At 43.0% G+C, this 24,056-nt stretch overlaps 3 protein-coding genes and 1 pseudogene across 3 annotated transcripts; 2 read left to right on the top strand and 2 right to left on the bottom strand.

Moving 5' to 3' along the window:
• Positions 1-7,202: 7,202 nt before the first annotated feature.
• LOC123441040 lies at positions 7,203-8,165 on the top strand (annotated as a pseudogene).
• A 3,029-nt stretch (positions 8,166-11,194) lies between these two features.
• LOC123445599 (mitochondrial import inner membrane translocase subunit PAM16 like 2-like) lies at positions 11,195-13,311 on the top strand. The gene is made up of 4 exons (XM_045122607.1): positions 11,195-11,529; positions 11,626-11,713; positions 12,355-12,485; positions 12,942-13,311. Exons 1-4 carry the CDS (start codon positions 11,527-11,529, stop codon positions 13,062-13,064), a joined length of 345 nt encoding a protein of 114 aa, XP_044978542.1. The 5' UTR covers positions 11,195-11,526; the 3' UTR covers positions 13,065-13,311.
• A 456-nt stretch (positions 13,312-13,767) lies between these two features.
• On the bottom strand, positions 13,768-15,551 carry LOC123445598 (gamma-secretase subunit APH1-like). The gene is made up of 4 exons (XM_045122606.1): positions 15,455-15,551; positions 14,865-14,990; positions 14,507-14,634; positions 13,768-14,182 (listed from the first exon to the last, which is right to left on the bottom strand). Exons 1-4 carry the CDS (start codon positions 15,534-15,536, stop codon positions 14,048-14,050), a joined length of 471 nt encoding a protein of 156 aa, XP_044978541.1. The 5' UTR covers positions 15,537-15,551; the 3' UTR covers positions 13,768-14,047.
• A 3,879-nt stretch (positions 15,552-19,430) lies between these two features.
• Positions 19,431-21,233, bottom strand: LOC123445597. The gene is made up of 2 exons (XM_045122605.1): positions 20,332-21,233; positions 19,431-20,235 (listed from the first exon to the last, which is right to left on the bottom strand). Exons 1-2 carry the CDS (start codon positions 21,075-21,077, stop codon positions 19,572-19,574), a joined length of 1,410 nt encoding a protein of 469 aa, XP_044978540.1. The 5' UTR covers positions 21,078-21,233; the 3' UTR covers positions 19,431-19,571.
• Positions 21,234-24,056: the final 2,823 nt, after the last annotated feature.

The following is a 24,056-nucleotide window of genomic DNA, read 5'->3' as shown; positions in this document are numbered from 1 at the left end:
GAAGGCGGGCGATGCAGCGGCAGACGAGGAAGACCAAGAGCGTGGACGTTCTGAGTCGAGGACGTGGTAGGCGCGCGGCCGGCGTACGGCGGCCGTGGGATCAGCGTGGAGTCGAGGGAGGGATCGCCGGTCCAGGCCGGATTATATTAGCACCGGATCGAGATGAATGAATCTCGCTGTGACCTCCAGAGAGGGAGGGGATCGACAATGGTTTGACTAGAGGAGGGAGAGACTTCCTTAGCACTAACAAATGATCGATGAAGGAAAACAATTGGCGTCGGTGGGAGATCCCGCGCTCGAGCACGCGTCCCACTGGACCCCACCCATCCTTATCTCATGCCTACACGCGTCCAACCCTACAAAAATAATGAAGGCAAAGCAAATTATACAAAATATTCATCTCTTTTCTTGTTCATCGATAAGCTACACACCCACACATGCCACGGTTTTTTAATTTTGGGCATGGGCAACAACTATACTACCTCCTCACGTTTTATTGGCCTCCTTTGTATTGTGTGTCAAATTTTAATCATAAATTTAACTAAAAATATATTAATGTATGTCATAAAAAATTATATAACGTTGGATTCATATTTAAACATAGTTTCAATAATATTGTTTTCGTTATGTACAATTTATTTTATGAGTTAAAATTATTATCAGCATATGATCTTTTAATTAAATATAAAAAGGCATAATAAATCAGGACAAAGGTACTACTACTATATGCTACAGGCTCGCCTACATTAATGAGCCTGCGTCACATAGTCACAGGAGATATTGGATGTACTACAGCCAACAAAAGTTGCAGAAGATTTGTGGGGGTCTACTTCGCCTATTTCGATGGTGTGCTTTCTAAGAAGATGGGATCGCTTGGAGGATACTTGGTGATGCCGACTACGACCTCATCATTGTTGTTGGAGCTCATTCGGCCGCGCAACTTTGTAGACCGTGAAGGTTTGGATGCTGCTATTGCTCTCTCAGCTGACGTCAGTGGGTGCTGCTGATGATGAGGTAGATGCTTTGGCACCTAATTTTGAGGTGCTCAAGCCCATCCGACCATCCATCGTTGATCGTGATACTATCTTGATACCTTTGTCCGCTTTCGTCCTAGCGGAGTAGGTTTCTACGGATACAATAAAACAGATGAAGAAGGCTCTCAGGACCATAGGCAAGAAGAGTGACATCATTGATAAGGCGTCAACGGCTGTTTAATGGGGATACTTAGTCCCGTCATCCTCCATCTTCATCCGGTTCATCTCCATTGATTTGATGGCTTTCGATGTATTAAATCTTGATTTTGTTAAGGGTTTGTTCGAGACATAGAAGCAGGGCCGGCCTTGAAGGGGGCAAAGGGACGGCCACCCCAGGTCCTCAAATTCAAGGGGCCCCCTCTCAGGCATACAAGCCCAGGGGACCTCCTATTCGTCGCTCACTGCGGCAACCAGTCGGGGCTTCGCACAGGGCGACCCCCGACTGGGCCGGCCCAGTAGGTGCATAACGACTGTAGTTTTTCTTCTTATTTTACTTTTTTTCTGAAACTCCAAAAGATTTTTTCGAAAATCTAGAGCATTTTTATAAAAGCAAAAAACATTTTTAGAATTTGAATAACAAGTTTTGAAAGTCCAGAACATTTTTTGAATTCAGAAACATTTTTTAAATTACAGAAAAAAAATCAAATTCCAGAATATTTTTTCATAATCCGGAACATTTTTAACAAATCTTGAACATTTTTAAATTTCCGGAATATTTTTTAAAATTCTGAAACATTTTTACAAATTCCAGAACATTTTCTAAAAAAATTAAACATATTTTCAATTCTGGAACATTTTTTAAAATTCTAAAACATTGTTCAAATTCCAAAACATTTTTTACAAATTCCTAAAAAATGTTTGTTTTTTAGGAAACAGAAAAAAAGAAAAAAAAACTGTTTCAAACCTTCTAGAAGTTTCCTAAAACCGAAAAAAATCAATTGAAACCTCTAGAAGGTTTCCAAAACCGGGCACGGCATCCTTGGGTCAGCCCAATCCCCCGCCCGCTCTGTGCGAAGCCTCGACACCGCTTCGCACAGAGCGGCAAATAGGATTTTCCCAAGCCCAGAGCTTCTCCTGGAAAAAGAAAGAAAGCAATTGGGACTGGCTTGTAACATGGCTTGTGCCTTTTGCGTTTACAACTCGATATGGCCCAAGTGGATTGCTGCTGCTGTGCATGTACGCACAATTTGTGGGAAATAAAAACGCAAGCCCCATGTCTATCAGATCAGATTGTTTTAAAAAGATCTAGTAGATCAGATCAGTTCAAGGAAGGGTGATGTATCACGATGCTGCCGAGGGATGAATTTCTCCTCGCGCCTAGCGCCCGGGCAACTCCGACCCACGTCCCCAAGTCCGCCCCGCGTACGTTTGGAAGTAAATGGACACATATTATGGGCCAACGCGCAGGAGTAAACGAACAAATGTTTGTTTTCGATCCATTTACAGCTTAAGTTTGGACCGTGTTTGCGGTCAAACAGACACACGCGGATCGTGGCGACGCGTACCCTTGTCCGTTCCTGGCCGGGCCGTTGGTGAAGCACCCATCCCTTTTTTTTCTATTCCCTCTCCCCCCTTCCCCAAACTTTAACCGCACACCCCGCCCCTCTCCCTTCTCGTCGGTCGTTTGATTCGAATTTTCTCTCTTCCGTCGGTTGTTTGATCGGCGTTTCTTTTTTCAATCTAAGATCGTTTTGGTTGCCCACCACCACCGTCGACCCCATGCCTCTATTCTGACATTGGCACGACCACCCGACCTCTTCTCTGACCCGGCAGCCTCGTGCGATGCAGCGGCCCCTCACGGTCGTCGCCAGCGCGCCTACTCGCACATCGCCCTGCGCCGAACCGTTGTTGCCCTTCTCCGACCGGGACCTCTCCATCACCGCCGCCTCTGTTGCATATGTACGGTCGCCCAGCCAGCTGCCTCGTGCCGGTTGTCGGCTCTGACGCGTCGGCCTCACTGTCTGCCTCGGGCCGACTACCAGCTTCAGTCGCGTCGGGCTCGCCGATTGCCGCCTGTCGGCTGCATCGGCCTCGCAGGCTGCGAAGGGCCGGCTACCAGCTCCGACTGCGTCAGGCTAGTACAGACGTCATCTCGGTTGTCGGAAGGGGGCGGCAACATAGGTGTACAACAGTTTTGGAGGTGCTTCTTCGAGTACCGAGCCGTGATTTCCAGGGTGAAAGCTCGAGGTCTAGCGTTCATTGGTTGTACCTGACGATGGCCTTGTTGAAGGCATTGTTTTGGGATCTTGGACTTTCTTCATGATGAAAACACAAGATCCTTGATCTGATGATGACAAAGCTTATGCATTGTTTCCTTTTTGGAGGCGTCGCTTTTGAAGAACCTCTTCTGTGGTCTGGGTGTTGTCTTTGATGATTGTTGGAGTGTTGTTGTTGCGAGTGTTTCATCGTTGCGACGGGGTCTTTGTTTTATATTTCTCTCTCTTTTATTGTGTTCTTGGTTGTGTGCATCCTTGATGTCTTTCAATATTTTATTGATGCAGAGGCTGGATGTATTTGATATCTTCACGATATTAACATATTCCCTTTATCAGAAAAGAAGAAAAAAATAAAATCTCAAAATAAAAACAGAAAAAAATAAGTAACACTAAACTGAAAAAAAGGAAATGGGGAAGCGAATGGGCATGCACGTCCAAGCCTGTCCACCATCCGGCCCATCTCTGTGGGTATGCGCGGCCAGAAAACACTGTTTTGACCCTCTTTGAAAGTTTAACAAAATTTAACCATCTTTCAAAAAATTAGGATGATCGTGAATTGAGCATAGTTGAGATGGTAGTTTTTTTATGGTGGAATCAATCCATCAGAGTTCAATTCCTGACTTGGTGTCGATGATCGTATTTTTTTGAATTATTTTAGACCTTTCGACGAAGTGCGTTCGGTGGGAAGAGCCTTTTCCATCGAGTATGAAAGATACCCGTGATGATTTCGTCAATCCCAATATGATGCATGGGCTCGGTCTCTCACAAATGCTCATGGCGATAGAATATGTGTGTATGCATTTTAAGGGGAGAGTGTATGTTTATCTATGAACACATGCATCAGTATTATGTTCAAAAACATTTTTCCATGATCTGATCATTTTGGTGACACCATCCACCGCAGTGTTTGTATTGCAGGGACTTCGCACGGGGATGTTTGCATATTTCTGGGATTTATTTCGAGCTTTTCGACACTGTTCTTGGTATGACGTGCAAGTCGGCTACTAAAGTGCATGTGGTTACTTTCTACTCCCTTCGTTCTTAAATATAAGTCTTTTAAGAGATTTCATTAGTGAACTACATACGGAACAAAATGAGTGAATATACACTCTAAAGTATGTCTATATACATCTGTATGTAGTTTCCTAGTGAAACCTCTAAAAAGACTTATATTTAGGAACGGAGGGAGTAAATCTCAACATCTACCGGCTCATGAATATCATACAGGTAGCATGTGTGTGCACGCGAGTAGTGGCGGAGCTAGACAGGATGTTTGTGGGGGGTGGGGGGGGCAAAGTTGTAAATAATGTTTTTTGGGGGGGAAGGGGCAAAAGCTAAAAAATTCTAATCTAAACAGCCCTTCAATTTATTTTTTCAGGTTTTGTAGTGAAGGGGCCATGGCACCTGCTGGCCCCAACTAAGCTCCCCTGTTGCACGCGAGCATTCGTGCGTGTGCACGTGAACGTTTATATAGATAACTGTGAGTTCTTGAGCGTTTGTGTGTGTAGCATGGGGATCTTCTATTTGACCCTTCAGGCGCCAGGGAAGCTCCCTGACGCCCACACGCCGGCGTGGTGGGTTGACCCATGTACACCTTCATATTTGAAAACAAAATGAATTAAACAAACAGCAAAATAAATAAATAAAACATGAATTCAAAAAAGGTTCATGAACTTAAAAAAGTTCATTAATTTGGAAAAGAGTTCATCAAATTTTTTAAAAGATCATTCAATTTGCAATAGAGTAAAATACACCAAAGTCCCAAATATATTCTAAGTGTGTTAAGTAGGTCCTAAAAGTTTAAAATCGTCATCATGCGTCCTATATGTGTATTTTATGAGCAGATTTTAGGACCTACTTGACACACTTTGAATACATTTAGGACATGTGGTGAATGACTTACACAAATTGTGGACCCATGGTAAACGATTTTAAACTTTTAGGACCTACTTGATACACTTGACATTCTTTTAGGACCTCTAGTGTATATGTTCTTTTTTTGAAAAAAATCATCAAATGTTGGCAAAATTCTATTAAATATGAAAAATATCACCAATTTTGAAAAAAAAAATCAGTTTTGAAAACAATTCATCGGTTTTGTAGAATATTCTGTAAAATTCATTGACTTTGAAAAGAGTCCAACAAATTTTGTAAATAGTTCAACGTTTTAATAAAACTTCACCGATTATGACAAAGTTCACAAAGTTTAATTAAAGAAAAGAAAAAGGGAGAAGTTACCACAGCAAAGCATTGTGGTACCACACGGGCGCGTTAGTGCAATTTATCCAGGATCCCTGGCTTGACACTCCACATGCGCGTTCGTTCTTTCAGTTCAAACAGAAAAGAAAAAATAGCTAAACGGGTCGGTCCAACTTTGAGGTCTTCCGGCACCGTTTACAAAATGTACAGTAATATGGGTGCCTGAAGCGCCAAATAAATAGGATATGCCTGTAATCATGTGTCGTACTGTATTTTTTTAAAAGCACTCGGATGAACTCACAACTTGTTGCGGGTCCGGTTACAATGACGCAGCCTCCCAAGTGAGCATCCACTTCGTCTGTCATAGTCCTACTAGGCTCATCCCCACCATGGAAATCTGTCTTCGCTTCCCAAGTCGAAGACCCAAACCCAACACGCACAAAAAGCCCGGACCCACCTCCTCCTCCCCCTCACAACTCGCCACTCAAAACCAAACCCATCTCCGCCGCCGCCATCTAGCCAGAGAGCGAGCGATTCGCTGGCACCTCTGCTGCCGCTGCCGCTGGCATCAACCGTCACTTGATCTTGACTCACCAAATGGTCTTTGTTCATGGTATGGTACACAACAAAAAATGTCAATGTGAAGATCAGATGAGTCTACCTCTATATATAGTTGTCTGGCAAATATGTAATCTGAGACTGGTTTTGGATTCTAGTGTTTTGACATTCAAATATTGCACCGACAAAGACTGTTGGGTGTGGTCTTTTGTAGCTAGTTGGAGTATGTACTAGAAATGTCCATCAGGTCTATGGTCTAGAGCATAGTTTAAAAGGTAAATTGGTGGTCGAACCAATAAGGCCATGTTTAGAACCATACAGATTATATAATCTAGTTTTTATAATCTATTTTGTCTTTAAACATGACAGATTATGGTATAGATTATAAAAACTAGATGGATATATTATTAAAAACTCATAATCTACTCTACACCAGCTAAAATCAGATTATGGATTGTTAATGACCCATTATCCTTGTAAAGTTGGAGATAATTACATTTCTACCACCGCCACCCTCCTCTTTTTTTTAAAAAAGAGGACGGACAGGTCATTATGCAATGTAAAACCTGGATTATAGTTTATATAATCTGACATCCAAACATGCCCACGTAGATTATTTTTATAAACCAGATTATATAATCTATCTTCATAATCTAGATTATCATAATCTATTGTGGTTCCAAACAGGGTCTAAGGCTTTCAGTTCAGTTTTTACAGGTCTGGACGCTAGTTCATTGGTTTGTTTGTTTGTTTGCTGGTTTTTAAATAAAATTATATATCTAGAGTAATAATATACTATGTTAATCTCTCCCTAATAATAAAGCTAATAGGGTTTCTGGTCGTTCGTCGTGGCATTTTTACGAAAAAGTCCCTCAGTTTTCAGTTAATCAACACGCACTCTTTTCTTAAGTGGAAAAAAAAACTTTTCGTCCCGGCTGCCCCTCCTCCTCCTCCTCCTCCTCCCGGCCACCCCTCCCCCTCCTCCTCCTCCTCCCTCCCTCCCCTCCCCCTCCTCCTCCTCCCGGCCGCCCCTCCCCCCTCCTCCTCCTCCCGGCCGCCCCTCCTCCTCCTCCTCCTCCCTCCCTCCCCTCCCCCTCCTCCTCCCGGCCGCCCCTCCTCGAGGCGGCGGCTTCCAGCGGGGTCCGGCGAAGGCATGGGCAAGGGCGCCAGGAATAGCGTCATTATGGGCAACTTTTCTGCTAACTGTATCCTTTTTTCCCCTGCATTTACCATTCCCAGGTTCGCTTATTAAAGCAATCATAAGTAACTTTTTATGCATTTGCTGCTGTCAGATTTAGTAATTCAAGTTATGATGATTAAGTTCGAGTACATCTTGCCATTTTGCTGTTAAATTAGCAATTTTGCTGTTAAAACTATCCATTTCACTGTTAAAAGTAGAATACATTGAATATTCTACTCCAGAGTTGATTGTTATTTGATGAAATGAACATTGTCGTTTAGTTAATTGTTGCTCTGCGCATGCAGGATTGCTCCCTAGCACTGACGGGTCCTACCCGTGCTATTGTCGTGTCATATGATCCTACATACCTTGAGGTTTTTCGAAAGTGAAGGGCACTACTGAATCTGAGGATAAGGATTTAAGTGCTCTTGTTGTGGTGTTTAGAGCTGGAGCATGTCCTCAAAGTGTTTATCCTAGCAGGCTTAGCACGTTGGAAATTAAATTTGTTCACATTTATCACTCTGTTGAGGCCACAGTCTTCATAAGAATTATTGACGGGTCGTGGTCAGATGGTTTTCGGGGTGTGTTTAGTGCCGCCTCCGGTAGTGATGATAACCTGCAAGTCAAGTTACTTGTTTTTGGAGATGGTGGATTGCCTGTTGATGCTAATGGCGTGATCACTCTCTCACGACCTGTGGTCTCTGTTAAACTTGAGAGGAACCTGAAGGTTTCTGTAATGGCATTTCCAATTAACAAGGGATATGCTGCCGAGACCAGCGAAGCAGTTTTAAAACCTCATAGAGCCGGTGTAAGTCCCCCAGGTATCAATCTCTGTTGGCTCATGTAGTATGGAAGTTCGTGTTGCTTGGTCATGTTTCAGTTCTGAGTGATGACATGAGATCATCTTTAACTCATGTAATCCGTGCATTATATGTTAGTGTAGCGGTATTGTGGCATTTATCGTAGTGGTGTATGCTAGAAACCTATTCCAAGTTTGCGCCAACATTTTCTGTTTAGCTATGGATGCAGGCAAAATACTCAGCTTTGTCGTCCGTCTCAAATCCAGGGTACATAAATGGCCCCTTTAATGTTAGGCCGGATGGGCTCTGCACTATTGCTCTCTCTCTCTCTCTCCTTTAATTTCTTTCTCTAAATTCCCTTGTAGAAACTAGAAAGAAGAAGTAGAAATAGAGAAGGATGGAAAAGAAATGGCTAGGGTGCATGGAAAATGCTGAAACTTTTAATATAAAGCATATGATTTATACTTAGTTCAACAAAAGAAGTTTCAACCGATATGGAAGAGTTGAATTCAAACTCAATTGAATGGCAAGTACATATTTGTAAGGTTCGAAAAAAAGTTTAGGTATTTGGTGGGGCTTGGTAAGGTGACAAAACAATTTATGGGCAAAGTTTGGGTTCCAAAATTTAAGTTGAAGTTTTTTAACTATATAAGTTTGTTCATGGGTGATTCCAAATGACTGATTGCAATGTTGTTTTAGTGATAGTTTTTTCTAACTTTTTAAGCATATTTTTTTTACATCCGGTGTAACGCACGGACCCTTTTGCTAGTATAGAACTAAAATAAGGACAAATAGCAGTGGTCTCCTCTGTTAGGCAGCAAAAAGCGCAACTTAGGTGGTTACTACCCCGAACATTTCTTTTCTTTTGATTTACTCTCTAGACCGTTTCGACCGCCCGGTTTATCAGCAAGTTTCACACAAAAATGCCATGTCCGACAGGTTATCACCGGTCTAGTTGCAGGGCAGTCCATTGTGCAAATTATTGTCTAGAGGACATGAATATACGTAATCAAAAATTAGCTTTTAGGATACACGTAACAGGTTACTTACAAATACTAACAAACAAGTGTACAACAAGATAGAGAGTTGCAGCAAGATATCACATAAAACTAAAGGAGTGGAGTCAGGATACAAACATAGAGGAGCTCGACAATGCTTTATCGTGGCTTGGATGGGTTTTTTTTTTTGCAAAAATAATTCATGTCTATTACAAAAGTCCATAAGAACTACAAATCATCTCAAATATAATAGAAATTACATCAAAATTTCAAGACCACCAAACAACCACTAATGCCGTCGATGCGCCACTGTCAGTACTCCCATATCGGAGCCGGCTTAACGTTGTTGATGACAGCGGGGATGTCTCTATGCCCGTGCCCCTAAAGACCAGTGCCTTGAAACCGTAGTTTTCGATGTTGAACCTTGCATAGATCTAAAACACCTGACATCAAAGCTCACTACATGACGAGAAAACCCAACCTCACCGCCCCAAGAAGGTGAAAGGAATATACATCTAAACTCCATCGCTACGTCCAAGTTGACAAAGTCGAGGAGGACCGAAGCCCAGAAGACAAACTCAAAGAAGTAGGGCCGCCATCCGGCCGAGCGTCGTACCTGTGGGGACTAAAATGTAAAAACCCTAACCTAAACTACTAACCGTATCGGAGGCACTGGGATTCCCCTCCCCGTCATCGGCCATCGGAACGTCATAAAAATGGAGGTGAATCCACGGGCTCGTCGGTGCAGTCTGTCGGGCAAATTTCCTCTAGCCGCCTAGAGGAATTCTACAGAGAGCTTTACTGCTCTTCGTTGATGTAGCTCTGAACTAAAGTGACTTTTAACCTTGGAGGCACACACACGCCCTCGCAAATTTAGAGCCAAAGCCCAACATGATGATGACTAAGAGCATCTTTAGCAGACCCCTTAAATTTGCAAACTGTAAAATTGCGATACGGATCGAAAAAGCATTTTAAGGGTTTATTTTAGCTACAGCCGAACAGATACTGTAAAACATACTGTAAAACTGGGATAAAGAACTCCTTCCTCCAGTCTGTCCGCCACCGCCCCAGCCGACCGTGCCGGCCACGTCGGCCGCGCCCAACCTCGTCGGTTGCGCCCCGTCGCTCGTCGGCCGCGCCCCGTCGCCTCCGCCGTCAGTGCCTTGCTCCATTGCCAACTGCGCTGGCCGAGCCGTGCCCCTTTGCCTGCCGCACCGGGAAGATTCCAACGGCCAGGCTGAGGTCATGAGAGGTCATTGCAAGGTCGAGCTATTTGGGCAAACTTCACGGTGGCGTGTTTGCTCCGAAGAGGTTTGACCAGTATACGCCCCCCCCCCCTCGGTTCGTCTTTCCAACCTTCAATTATAAAGGTTTCGGGTGTGCATTTTCGGTGACCCTTAAAAAATTTACGAGTTGGATCATTTTTATGGTCTGTGTTCTGAACATTTTTTCGACCAAAACTGCAAAACGCAAAAATTATAAGGATTTGTCCACTTATACGGGGTCTACTAGAGATGCTCTAAGCACACCTAGAAGCTCCGTGGCATTGAACCAACCCATCCAGGTATATTAGAGTCGGCACGGGTACTCGCATATTTTCTCTATTTACTTCAATCTTCCCCACGTTGCTCTTGCAGTGGCATGACATGCTCACCGGCTATGAGATGCCTGTGATGAATTTGTTAACCTTAAAATTCACCGGCATAATTTCTCGGAGAAGCTCGTAAAGATAGCATGTGCGCGCGTTCGTAGGGGTAAGTATATATTTTTTTTCTTTCTTTGTTTATAAAGAAGAGCACTTCGATGGCGAAAATCATCTTCTGAGCACGGGCTCAAATGATCGCGCTCACGAAAAAAATAAAAAGAAATACTAAAAAATTCAACAAATTCAAAAAAAAATTTGTGTAGTAGATAATTTGATGCATAAGGTTCGTTCCAAATTTTATATCATTTGGACATCTGAGCAGCTCTCAGCAAAAAAAATTAAATTGGGTCAAAAAAATTGTGAACAATGAACTTTTTCACAGACCCAGATTTTATCTTTTTTGCTAAGAGCGCCTCAGGTGCCTCTCAAAATTAAAGCGGACCTCACGCATATAATTATCTATCTAAATTTTTTAATATTTATTTTGATTTTTTCCGTCGGAACGGGTGTAGATGCACCCGAGAGCCGAAACGCCGGTCTCACTTGGATGGACTCTCGAGTTGTTTGTTGCAGGCCCAGTTGGGTAACGTCTTTCTTGCTTCCCAAGACGAAAACCCAAATCCAACACGCACAAAAAGCCCGGATTCGCCACAACCACAAAGCCAAACCCGTCTCCGCCAGCCAGCCAGAGAGCGATTCGCCGCCGCCGCCGCCGCCGCCGGCGTCAAGCCTCCAGGGAGCGAGCCCCTCCGTCCACAAGACAGCCTCGCACCACCGGCCCCCGTCCCGCGCTCCCTCACGGGCACCGCGTCTCCCGCGAGAACCGCGCCCGCCTAGCTAGCCAGGGTGTCCGCCACCGCCGGAGAGAGGAAGGGGAGGACCAGAACCAGAGCGCGATGGTACGTGCGCTGCCCTCTCGATACTTTTCTCGATCTGATCCGTGCTCCAGCTTTTGTGAATCGCGTGCCTGATGATCCGGTTCGATGGTTCCGCAGGCCGGACGGCTCCTCGGGCAACTCCTCGTCATGGGCGGCGCCGTCGTCGGCAGGGCCGTGGTGCAGGCCTACCGCCAGGCCATCGTCAGTGAGTGCCCCCCCTCCCCCTCTATCTGTTGCCTGCTCCGTATCTCTAGCTCACAGGGCCAGATGCCAAAAGATGCCTTCTTTTGCCCCTTCTGAACATGTCGCGGTGCCCCTTGCTGTCCAAAACTGAGTGGTGATGAATGCTACAGTGTTAAAATGTGAATGAATGATGCACGCAATTTTTGATATTTTGTAATCATGTACGCTTTGTGTATGTTCTTGTCATGAATAATCATCATTTAGTATCAAAGCAGGATGCGCACAGGGAATTCATTTAGCAGCCTGAATAAGCATTGGACTATGAATGAACCAAAACCTGATTCACCTTTTACTCCATTAGACCCTGTCTGGAATCGTTTCTTGCCTTTAGATCAGGGCCCTTGTTTGCCTACCCATGACTTTTACTAGTTCAGGTTTAAGATTCAATAGACATTCATTTTTTTTTTATGAATGCTGATATGGGCTGAATTATTGACCATATCCTGCACAGGACACAGTTCTCATGTGTAATTGTAAAGCTGACTTCGAGGTTTGTTCTTCCTTTTGGTTGCTTATAGATGCATAGAGACATCTCCCTGACTGTTTGCCTGAGCAACTTGCAGTTTTCTGAATGCAACTAATAATTCCTGATTTGTCTTATAGATGCACAGAGAACCGGAGCTGCACAGGAAGCTGTGAACGGTATTCGAAGGGCTAGCAAGGCCATGACTGAGCAAGAAGCCCGGCAAATATTGGGTATCAGTGAAAAGACGAGTTGGGAAGAGATCGTGCAGGTGTGTGTGATGATAGAAGCCTATTCTCTTGATACATCTTACTATAGCACATGGATTAAGGCTTTTCCTCCATGTGTTTGTTTTCATGTAATTAAGAGTTTCAAAAGCATATCTATAATGACTTGCTTCATCTTAAAACTGATGTTAAATTGCAGATGTATACTTTCATTTATATCTTTTAGTACCTGTCATGATATTCGCATGAACTAAGGTTTTTTCTCCATGTGTTTGTTTTCATGAAATTAAGAGTTTCAAGCACATATACAGTAGTTTGCTTGAGCGTAATACTGATGTTAAATTGCAGGAATATTGAACAATGCCAACATCATGTACACTGTCGTTTTATTGCTCTGTATCAACATCTCATAGTTGCGATTGTGAGAAGCACATGTATATCCATTTGCTCTAGACACGAAATCCTGATGCCTGGCTTCCTCCCTTCTGAATATTTTGCAGAAGTATGATACGATGTTTGAGAAGAACGCCAAGAGTGGAAGCTTCTATCTCCAGTCGAAAGTACACCGGGCCAAAGAATGTCTGGAGTCTATACACCATGATAAGCCTGACATAATGAACTGAGATGGCCAGTGTTTTGTCCAATCTATTGATTTTGTCATTGATGTTCTGTCCATGCTATGCTGGGTTGCTGCATCAGGTCAAATTGGTTGTAACAGGGAGCTTGTTCCACTTTGACTCGAATAATATATATTTAACAAAAGGAACATCGTCTGATTTGTTTTTTCAGAGGCGGTGCCTCGTTTCCTTGCAAATTCAGATGTTGAGACCTTTGTGTTGTTGGGATCATCGGTAATGTTTGATTCTTGTAGCAGCTTGTCATTTGAACCTGATTTTCCCATGTTACTAGTGTTGTTAAACATAATTTGAACCTTGAATTGAATTTCAACCCGGCTTATGTTGGCTGGAAAATGTAATCTGTGATGTTGGTACGATTCTAAAGATGCGATCTCTATGGTCTAAAGAATTGTTCCTTACACTCTGTTCTTGCACAAATTGAACAAAATCAGATGTAAATGGTTTCAGATGACCAAGCACAGGAACTAAGGGAACTTGTAGATACTCCCTCCGATCCAAAACAAGTGTCATGGTTTTAGTTAAAATTTGAACTGAATCCGCGACACTTATTTTGGATCGGAGGGAATAGCTCTGAATGGGTCACTTTCAGTCATGACCAAGCACAGTTACAAGAGAAAATAACATATATTTTTCTCAAAAGAAAAAAACAGGGACATCATTAACTAATTACTACTTTGGGATGAAGATATTATAGGTAACTAACTACTCATGCCTGATCTGACGGCAATCTCTTGCCTGTCCAGATAGTACTGAAAACATCTAATTACAAGTACACACTCTCATATACAACCCATCATAACTTCAGAAGGGAATAAATTTCTCACGACCACCGTTCCGCATGGGCTTTCACAAGATGATGAGTCCACTAGTGGCGAAACTGCTAAATCTACATACAGTTGTCCTAGTACAGAGATTAACCCACAAGAAAACTCGATGCGATGCAACGAGCATAGGCAAAGCGCTAGCTGTTAAGACTGCCCATGTTGGTGCTCTGCTATTCTCTGCCCAACCACTTGCCAGGAGTAATACAAGGTCATCGCAGCCGTCATGCACAGTAAAGGTGTACCGACGAGGCAACCTCCAGGCACAAGGTTGATCAATGTCTGAAATGAACAGAACACACAATCAGTGTTGCATTCGCATTGTTTGAATCAGGCACCTATACTGTCTAAAAAGCAACAGGTTCTAGTACCAGCATGTACATGTCGTGCCATATGCTACTTAAAAACGTAAATACTTGGTTGACATGTAAAAGAGATTACTTTCTACCATATCTCAACAATGTAAGTGCAAATATGAAAATGCTTCAACTATTCAGTCATCTGTTAATGAACATAAATCTGTTCAAGCATTGTCAGGCCCGTTGTTAAGGGACAGGGAGGCACTAGATCCGACAAAAAACAATTTCAAGACTTGGTAGTTCTTACCATTACAGCAGCAATCAGGTGAACCACTGGGACGAAGATTTGGTCCTTCTTCTTTCTCTCTCCATATCCATTAAAGGCAATAATCATCGAGGAAGTATGGATGACCAAGAATCCAAGTGAAATAATTGCTGCCAATAGCACATAGGGTTTAGCCAAGGAAAATAACATCATTAAAATAAACTCTGGCGTATACAATACAACCAGGATCTTGGAGAAACAAACTATGCTGACAAGATAACATAAACTGCGGTAAAACCAACAATCTTTTAAATTTTGTTCAGCAGCCATGAAATAAGAAGGAAGGCTTCTTCACCTCCTTGGTGACTCGTATTAGGGAGTGAAGAAAATGTGGACTTACCAGACACAAGGAAAAATGGCATCCTTGAGCACCTTTCGACAAAAAATGTTGCTCGACCAAATGCTGGAGTTAGGAGGCTGAGGCAGAAAAAGACTGCATGAGCAAGTCCATGACCTAAACCACCAGCTATGCCAACATATCAAACAGAAATGAGCAAACAATAGCAGTTATAACTTGTGACAACCTCAAGCACGAAGAACAGATTCTCCCAACAAAAGATAATTGAATGCACATCCTTGGATTTATATTCACTCGAGTCACCAATGTGGTCTGTAGTTCCGGATCAAATTACGGAGAGCCATACATAAGCTGTGCATTGCTCTATCACGACTACAGTAATTATTAACCTATGTTTGCTAGAGTTGGAACGAATAACAATCATCAGAAAATCCCCCAATTATGATATGCACACGATTCATTTGAAGAAATAAAAGATGGCAGTGAATAACTGCAGGTGTCTATTTCCAATTCAAATCCTGGGATAAACACCAGACAGCGGTATATGAAGACTTTATGTAAAATGACAGATGAAGAAACATTCGACCTTCCTTGACCAAAGAACATTTTAATATAGAACCACAACAACTTACCCAATGATATTAGCATCTTGTCTGTCAAACAGAGACGTGGTTTAGATATTCTGTCGGCAAAGGCATATAGCATCTCTTCCATTTTCCTGGGGAAAACAGTTATCAGGATATATCACAAGGAAAGCAATCAAACTGCATATTCTATACCTACGGCATTCGGCGCATGAGAAGATAACTTGAACGTTTTACATGGTTCACCTACTTGTAAAGCCTTATGTCATATATACCAAGCAGTTCAAAAGTTAAAAATAATAATATCAAACTGTATATCACAGACATAGCCTTGAAGAACAATGCTAGACAAGTCTTTGTGCATTCTACAACTAAAAAACGAAGGGCACAGCAAAATATGGTCATTCTAAACCAACTAGATCCACGCCAAGACATAGCCCTCCACGCCATGTGTCTAGAAACTACCTGCAGCATAGGAGGATGGATCTCACGAAGCCGCATGAACCAAGCCAAGCTTAAGCCTAGCACGAGGAGGGACCGAATCCACGGCCACAATGCGAGCCCCCATGGCTGTGGGAGGCACGGCAAGCCGATATTTGATGGGAACGAACGCAGCAGCAGATGGGGAGGATGGGGAGCGAGCGACACCTGGAGAGGAGGGTGAGGACGACGAAGGGCTTGGTGGCGATGACGCCGGCGAAGAGGGAGATGGCGGGGCCCAGCGCGATGAGCGTGTACCCAAACAACTTTTCGAATATCAAACTGTATCGAATTTGAATATCAATTTCGAAAAATCATGAAAAAATTGGGGAGCGTGAACAACTTTTAAAGCACCAACATTTTTTAAATATTGAGCACAAAATTTGGAAAAGCAGAACTATTTTGGAAAACCCCAAACAAACTTGAAAGCGCGAACAATTTTTTTAAGAACGGACATTTTTTGAATTTTGAGAACAAATTTTAAAATAGACAACTGCTTTAGAAAAAAGACACTTTTTGAATTTTGAAAACAAATTTTCAAACTGAGAACAGTTTTGAAAAATGTGAACAAGCACGGACATTTTTTGAATATTCGGACCAAAATTTGTAAAAGAAGAACAATTTTGAAAAACCCCGAACAAATTTGAAAGTGTGTTTTTGGATAGATTTTTAAAGCACGAACATTTTTGGAATTTTGAGAACAAATTTTGAAACTGGGTACAATTTTAAAAAACGTGAACAAATTTGGAAGCGCAAACAATTTTTTTAAATACACGAACATTTCTTCAATATTGAGAATAAATTTTTGAAAAGGAGAACAATTTGGAAAACCCCAAACAAAATTGAAAGAGCGAACATTTTTTTAAAAACAAACTTTTTTTGAATTTTGAGAACAAATTATTAAACCGAGAACATTTTTTTAAAAAAGTGAACAAATTTGGAAGCGCGAACAATTTTTGAAGGACACAAAGTTTTTGGAAAACATAAAAAAAATTCTTAGTCTATAAACAAATTTATTAACAGGAGCATGTTACAAACATAGAGCATTTTTTTGTAAGAAAGAACATTTTTTAAAATTTGTGAACAATTTTTGAAACAGGAACATTCTTTAACCTATGTACACTTTTTAAAAGAGGAACATTTTTTGAATTTACGTACATTTTTTGAAACGGGAAATATTTTTTGGAAAATGAAGAATATTTTTTAAACGTCCTGCACATTTTAAAATCATGAATAATTTTATAATTGGCGAACAAAATTTGAACAAGCTTTCAATTTGTGAAGAAAAATAAAAAAAGAGAAACATTTTTTATAAAAATGTGAAAGGAAGAACTTTGAAAAAACTTGTGAACAATATATGAAAAAAGGAACATTTTTGAAAAATCATGTTGTTTTTTGAATATGAGAACAATTTTTGGAATACGAACATTTTTCAAAAGATGAACACATTTTGGAAACAGGAACTTTTTTGAAGGATGGTCATTTAAATCTAAACTGTGAATACGAGAACATTTTTTGAAATTCATAACAAAAATTATAAAATGTCAAACAGAAATGTTTTTGAAAAAATCATTTTGGAAAAATGTCGGACATTTTTCTAAAATCCCGAACATTTTTCTAAAATCCCGAACATTTTTTGAAGCTAGAATGTTTTTTGAAAAAGGTTAAATATTTGAAATTTAGATTTTTTTTATAAAGTCAACAACATTTTCTGAATTTCACTAAAAAGTTTAAAACATGAACTTAGGTTAAAAAATAACCATAGAAAAAAGGAAAAAAAGAAACAGAAGAAGAAAAAGGAAAAACGATACAGAAAAAAGGAAAAAATCCCTCGATCTGTAGCTAGCGGGTAACCCCAATTTTTCATGTGCTACCGGAGTCCATCAAGATGTCAACGTGGGTTGCCTGCTCTCCGTTATCTCCTACTAAAACCTACGCCACCTATCATGTACTCCCTCTGTTCCTAAATATAAGTCTTTTTAGAGATTTTAGTAGAAGACTACATACGAAGCAAACTGAGTGAATCTACACTCAAGTAAGTCTATATACATCCGTATGTAGTCTTTTAGTAAAACATCTAAAAAGACTTATATTTAGGAACGGAGGGAGTAGTTCTCATGCATGTGAATGCTGCAGCCCGCACACCAACCGCACAATTCTCCCAAATTGTATTTACAAATGTCATAAAAATGCAAGCCAAATTTCGAAGCACAACTCCAAAAATAAAAAAAGACATTTTTTTGTGAATGGTGAAAATGGGCCAAAAAGAAAGCTTGACTTGCATTATGCACTATTTGGTGTAAATTTTCTTTTTTTCTTCTCAATTTGTGTTACAAATATTGATCTGAATTTGGGTCATATGTTAGATATTGGTGTTACCTTTGTCATTTATTTCTTTCATTTATTTTAACACTTTCAAAAGTATGAAAGGGTGTTGGATGCGCTGGGCGCACCAGAATATGACTCAAAGACCGATGAAATCCACGAAGAATGAGTGCACTGCATGAGGTGGAATAAGAAAACAACTACTCCATCCATTTCTAAATATATGACGTTTTGATAGTTCAACCGTTCCAAAATATATGACGTTTTGGTAGTTTAGTTCAACTACCAAAACGTAATATATCTAGGTACGGAGGGAGTAGTTTAGAAGCACATTTTCAATTTTTTAGGAAAGATTTGTATGCCAATGATGTCAACGCATTTGTGTGTATGTAGTACTATCTGTTGCTCATACCATACTGAGAGGGTGACATGTCCTCTTGAATCCTAAATCCTTAGAAAAGTCTTCCTGAACCCTGAATCCTTAGATAAGTTAGGATGATTCTCAAGGAAAACAATATTAGATATATGAAGAATATCTTGTAGAGATAAATATCATGTTCAGGGAGGGGTGATATGTCCTCCTGAATCGTAAATCCTTAGAGAAGTACAAGATCTTGGACCAATGACTAGCTGCTATGAAAGAGAAACAAAGGAGTTCTAACAAGAGATCCAGGTGAGTAGAAACTTCAGAATATAAATTGAGTTATGATTTGATTACTAACTTTTCTTTAGAGTTAGACAAAATGACAAAGTCGAAAAGTAAAACGATTTAATTGGACGAGAATCTCCTCCAAAATATAAATGATTCTGACGCATGGCATGGGAAATGATTGACCAGTGGTCATCGACAGGAGTGCTGTAGGTAGCCTGGCAAGCTAGATATTTTCCATTTCTAAGTATACGATGATTAATCTAGCGAATTTCCCAGTCAGGTGCAAACATGCATGTCTGCATACATTAAGAGATCTCTAGCTTAACCAGCCAGCAGCGCAAGGGGAACCAAACCCTCTTCACAAAGACAGCAACCACACCACAACAGGAGAGTCACAAGGCACTCAACTTGTAAGCATACAACGCGTCCAAGCTCAAAAGCTCCGCTGACTGATCTGAGTGAATGAATGAATAATTGCCCTGAGAGACAAAAGCAACAAGCCCTCTTAGTCATGGTCAATGAAGGAAACTCAGGATCGGTGGTACTCGATCAAAACAACAGGGAAAATAAGCAAATTCGAAACAGAGATATGCATGTCTAGATTTAGTTTCTCAGGGAACAAACAATCTTTGTGCACAACTAAAAAGGTGTTCCATTCTTCGAATAGCTTGCCACAAAAGCATTCTAATCTTCTATGACACCTTCCAATTAGTTTAGTTTTCCAGGAAGCTCCCCTAACCAGCATGGAGTGTACATGAAAGACTCTTCCACCAGTGTATGCCAGTAAATGTGGCTTCGATCCAAATAGAAATCTGGAAAAAGCTTGCCTAAATCTTGAAGCTTTGAGCTCGACCAGTGATAGGCTAGCACTCTGTTCCACAGAGATAACAAAACAACCTCTTTGAAAGGATGGAATCCAAGGAAATTTATATCGGTTGTCTCCCACCTGCCTCCAGGTTCAAGTACATTATCATTGTCCGAGTCCCACTCAAATTTCCCTTGTTTCACTATAGCTTCAGATTTCTCCTTTTCCACTATGGCTTCCCTGTTATCCTCCACAACAGAATCATCTTCATCAGAATGTTCATGGTAGTCAAATTGTTGTAGGATCCAAGGTCCATCGCATCGGTTGCCATAATCAAGGTTTGGCAGGATGGGGAAAATATCCATGTCATGCTCCAAAACCCACTCATTCAGGTCATTAAGGAACCAAACGTGAAGGAGAGACCTATATAAGCTGAATACTGATGCACAATATATCCCCTTGGTAGATTTTCCAAGGTAAAACTGTTGACGATCTCTGGAACCGTGTTTGGAAAATATTGGCGGTGGCAGTTTTATTACTTGATACCTGTTGTCTGACAGCGATATTCTGCAGGAACAAAAAATTGAAAATAAATCAAAAAACCAGAATAACCTACTGTATATAATTATATATGATGTTCAAGGAGTTGGTATAGTACACTACCTCATAACAAAACAGTTGGAGCAACATATATAGAGCGATCCTCTCCAGTAGGCAGACTGACGTTCATTGCAAGACCGTCTTATTTCCGGATCCATGCCAGGCATGGTCCCTGCAGCTTCCCCTTCCCGATCAAATGTACGGTTCTCCCATGAACCAATCTTGGATGAAAACACAGAAAGGATGAACGCGGACGGTGGCCATTCAACTGGCTCACATTCGGCGTCGGGGTCCAGTTGGAAAGGAACTTGGGGCATTATGAACAAGTCGAAATGGTTGGGCGACAGGATGGGGTCAAACACGAGGTAAGAGTGTATGATAAAATCCATGCCTGGAGGTGGGGGTTGTGGCAGGGCCGGGTCCGGTGGCAGGGGTGCCCACTGCTGCGTGGCAGGGTTGGCCACGCAGTGACAGAGCAAGAGGAGACCATTGCAATGATCAAGCACGTAGGGAGCGGGCACAAAGTGGTTGTCCGGATGGCAAGCATCCAAGGTGTAGTCGAGCCGGCCGGAGACGGCGGCGGCCGTCGTGGGGCGGGAAAGGAACTGCGTAGCAGACCGTAGTTGGAAGTGGTTGAGGAAGATGCCGCCCAGCGAGAGAGGGAGGAGGTCCGCGCGCAGCAGCCGGTGGCCGTCCACGACGCGGCGCAACGACTTGCAGACGCGGCGGGACGCTGCGATGTCGCGCGGCGCCAGGCGGAGGAGGACGTCCGACACCACGTCGTCAGGCAGCGACGGGGCCTGGCCCATCGCCGTCCTCAGACCCGGCGCCTGGGCCGGGGCCGGGGCGGCAGATGGCAGACCACCAGGACGGCGTCGAAGTGGGAGGAGCAGTCAGCAGGGCGGAGGGAGAGCCGCCGTCGCCGTGGAATGGGAGAGAAGGAGGGGAAGGGGATCGGTAGGCAAGAGCTAGGGTTCCAGGCACGCTTCGGGATCGGGAGTTGATACTAAATTAAAAGCCCAGAAAATGGATATTGCTATTGGGTTCCCCAAACGTCGAATCAGAGAGCAAAATTGGCCCCTTCATGCTAACACCCACGCAGCCCCTTTTCCAATTCCAATTGGAGCCCGTCCGATGAGAAAGTCCATCGAATTTGGAGTAAAACATGTAAAAGGTTTTAATTTATCGGGAGTTGCTTCGTGGTGGGGTGGTTGCGTGAGCGTGTCTCTATGATGAAGGTCCCAGGTTTGAATCATGAAACGGGCGCTTGTGGCGTCAAATAAGGTTTTCCTTTTCCAATGGGTTCTCAAAAGAAAAGAAAAAATGAATTTTAATTACAAACAAAGGCCTTTTTCAATGGAAAACATTCTAAATCAAGCAACTCATTTCTAGCGAACTTAATCCTCCGCCTCGACCTCCCCGGCCGCCGCCCCCCGCCCGCCTACCTCCCCGACCGCCTCCGCCGCCCCCGCGCCCTCCTTCTCCCGCAGCAAGAGGCCGCCCCGAGCTCTCCTCGCCGACCCGCATATATGTTTTTTTTTCTTCTGTTTTTTAGTTTAATTTGTTCCTTTTTGATTCATTGTTGGCACTCACAATTTTTTGTTTTGTGTTGTGTAGATGGAGGCGTTGTCCGATGATTCCGGTTGGTCGTCGTCGGATGATTCGGACATTGAGGAGTTGCTTCAAAACGATGACGTCGAGATGATGGGCCTCCTCCTCGACGTGAAAGAGTTTGAAGACCGCGCGAAGTTGATGGATCACAGGAGAGGGTCGAAGATGGGGCGAGTCACCATCTACCGGAACCGCGGTCTCGGTCACGAGCATTTGATGCAAGACTACTTTGCGGAGGTACCGACGTACCCACCTCGCCTCTTCCGGAGAAGGTAACGAATGCGCCGTAGTTTGTTTGTGAAGATTGTCACCGATTGTGAGGCCGCCTCAGATTACTTCAAGCATCGTAGATCCGTCTCCGATATCATGGGGTTTAGTGGGTACCAAAAGATATCGGCTGGAATGCGGGTGCTCGCCTATGGCATACCCACAGACTATACCGACGAGTATCTTCGCACTGGATAAGATACAACCACGGCGTCCGTTCGTAGGTTTGCAAATTAGTTATCCGGTTGTATGGCGATGAGTATCTTCGGGCACCCAACGAGGAAGATACAAAGAGATTGATGGAGATGAATGAAAAAGGGGGATGGCCAGGGATGCTTGGTAGTCTTGATTGCATGCATTGGACATGGAAAAATTGTCCAAAGGCATAGCAAGGAATGTATTACGGTAAAAGCCGTGATGCTATCATTGTGCTTGAGGCCGTGGCATCGGAGGACACATCGATTTGGCATGCATTTTTTGGTTTGTCGGGAACACTCAATGATATCAATGTGCTCAATAGATCTCCTTTGTTCAAAAGATTAGTTTATGGGGATGCTCCAACTTGCAACTACAAAATCATGGACAATGAGTACTCAATGGGATACTATCTCACCGATAGAATTTATCCCGATTGGGCAACTCTTGTGAAGTCCATCAAGGAGAAAAATGGGGTGCCCTTAACCAGAAAAGAGGCTCATTTCACCAAGGCATAAGAGGCAGCCCGCAAGGATATTGAGAGAGCTTTCGGTGTTTTGCAAGTAAGGTTTGCCATAGTTCGGGGTCCAGCTCGTTTTTGGGACAAAAAACCTTGAAGAACAGAATGAAATGTTGTGTGATTCTACACAACATGATTCTACACAAAATGAAACGTCTGACACCGCGTCGTCAGGCAGCGACGGGGCCTGGCCCATCGCCGTCCTCAGACCCGGCGCCTGGGCTGGGGCCGGGGCGGCAGATGGCAGACCACCAGGACGGCGTCGAAGTGGGAGCAGCAGTCAGCAGGGCGGAGGGAGAGCCGCCGTCGCCGTGGAATGGGAGAGAAGGAGGGGAAGGGGATCGGTAGGCAAGAGCTAGGGTTCCAGGCATGCTTCGGGATCGGGAGTTGATACTAAATTAAAAGCCCAGAAAATGGATATTGCTATTGGGTTCCCCAAACGTCGAATCAGAGAGCAAAATTGGCCCCTTCATGCTAACACCCACGCAGCCCCTTTTCCAATTCCAATTGGAGCCCGTCCGATGAGAAAGTCCATCGAATTTGGAGTAAAACATGTAAAAGGTTTTAATTTATCGGGAGTTGCTTCGTGGTGGGGTGGTTGCGTGAGCGTGTCTCTATGATGAAGGTCCCAGGTTTGAATCATGAAACGGGCGCTTGTGGCGTCAAATAAGGTTTTCCTTTTCCAATGGGTTCTCAAAAGAAAAGAAAAAATGAATTTTAATTACAAACAAAGGCCTTTTTCAATGGAAAACATTCTAAATCAAGCAACTCATTTCTAGCGAACTTAATCCTCCGCCTCGACCTCCCCGGCCGCCGCCCCCCGCCCGCCTACCTCCCCGACCGCCTCCGCCGCCCCCGCGCCCTCCTTCTCCCGCAGCAAGAGGCCGCCCCGAGCTCTCCTCGCCGACCCGCATATATGTTTTTTTTCTTCTGTTTTTTAGTTTAATTTGTTCCTTTTTGATTCATTGTTGGCACTCACAATTTTTTGTTTTGTGTTGTGTAGATGGAGGCGTTGTCCGATGATTCCGGTTGGTCGTCGTCGGATGATTCGGACATTGAGGAGTTGCTTCAAAACGATGACGTCGAGATGATGGGCCTCCTCCTCGACGTGAAAGAGTTTGAAGACCGCGCGAAGTTGATGGATCACAGGAGAGGGTCGAAGATGGGGCGAGTCACCATCTACCGGAACCGCGGT

This window comes from Hordeum vulgare, chromosome 3H (genome assembly GCF_904849725.1).
Source record: "Hordeum vulgare subsp. vulgare chromosome 3H, MorexV3_pseudomolecules_assembly, whole genome shotgun sequence".
NCBI classification, from domain to species: Eukaryota; Viridiplantae; Streptophyta; class Magnoliopsida; order Poales; family Poaceae; genus Hordeum; species Hordeum vulgare.
Note: the sequence above shows the minus strand (reverse complement) of the source record. Positions and strands in the feature narration are given on the sequence as shown.

Bases quoted from the DNA above. Each gene is read 5' to 3' on its own strand.
- LOC123445597 (XM_045122605.1), bottom strand. From the start codon at position 21,077: ATGGGCCAGGCCCCGTCGCTGCCTGACGACGTGGTGTCGGACGTCCTC. The intron at 20,236-20,331 runs GTAGTGTACTAT...TTGTTCCTGCAG, and splicing joins TCCAACTGTTTTGTTATGAG to AATATCGCTGTCAGACAACA.
- LOC123445599 (XM_045122607.1), top strand. The intron at 11,714-12,354 runs GTGAGTGCCCCC...TTTGTCTTATAG, and splicing joins CTACCGCCAGGCCATCGTCA to ATGCACAGAGAACCGGAGCT. The intron at 12,486-12,941 runs GTGTGTGTGATG...AATATTTTGCAG, and splicing joins GTTGGGAAGAGATCGTGCAG to AAGTATGATACGATGTTTGA.
- LOC123445598 (XM_045122606.1), bottom strand. From the start codon at position 15,536: ATGGAAGAGATGCTATATGCCTTTGCCGACAGAATATCTAAACCACGT. The intron at 14,991-15,454 runs GTAAGTTGTTGT...ATGTTGGCATAG, and splicing joins CAAGATGCTAATATCATTGG to CTGGTGGTTTAGGTCATGGA. The intron at 14,635-14,864 runs GTAAGTCCACAT...TGCTATTGGCAG, and splicing joins GCCATTTTTCCTTGTGTCTG to CAATTATTTCACTTGGATTC.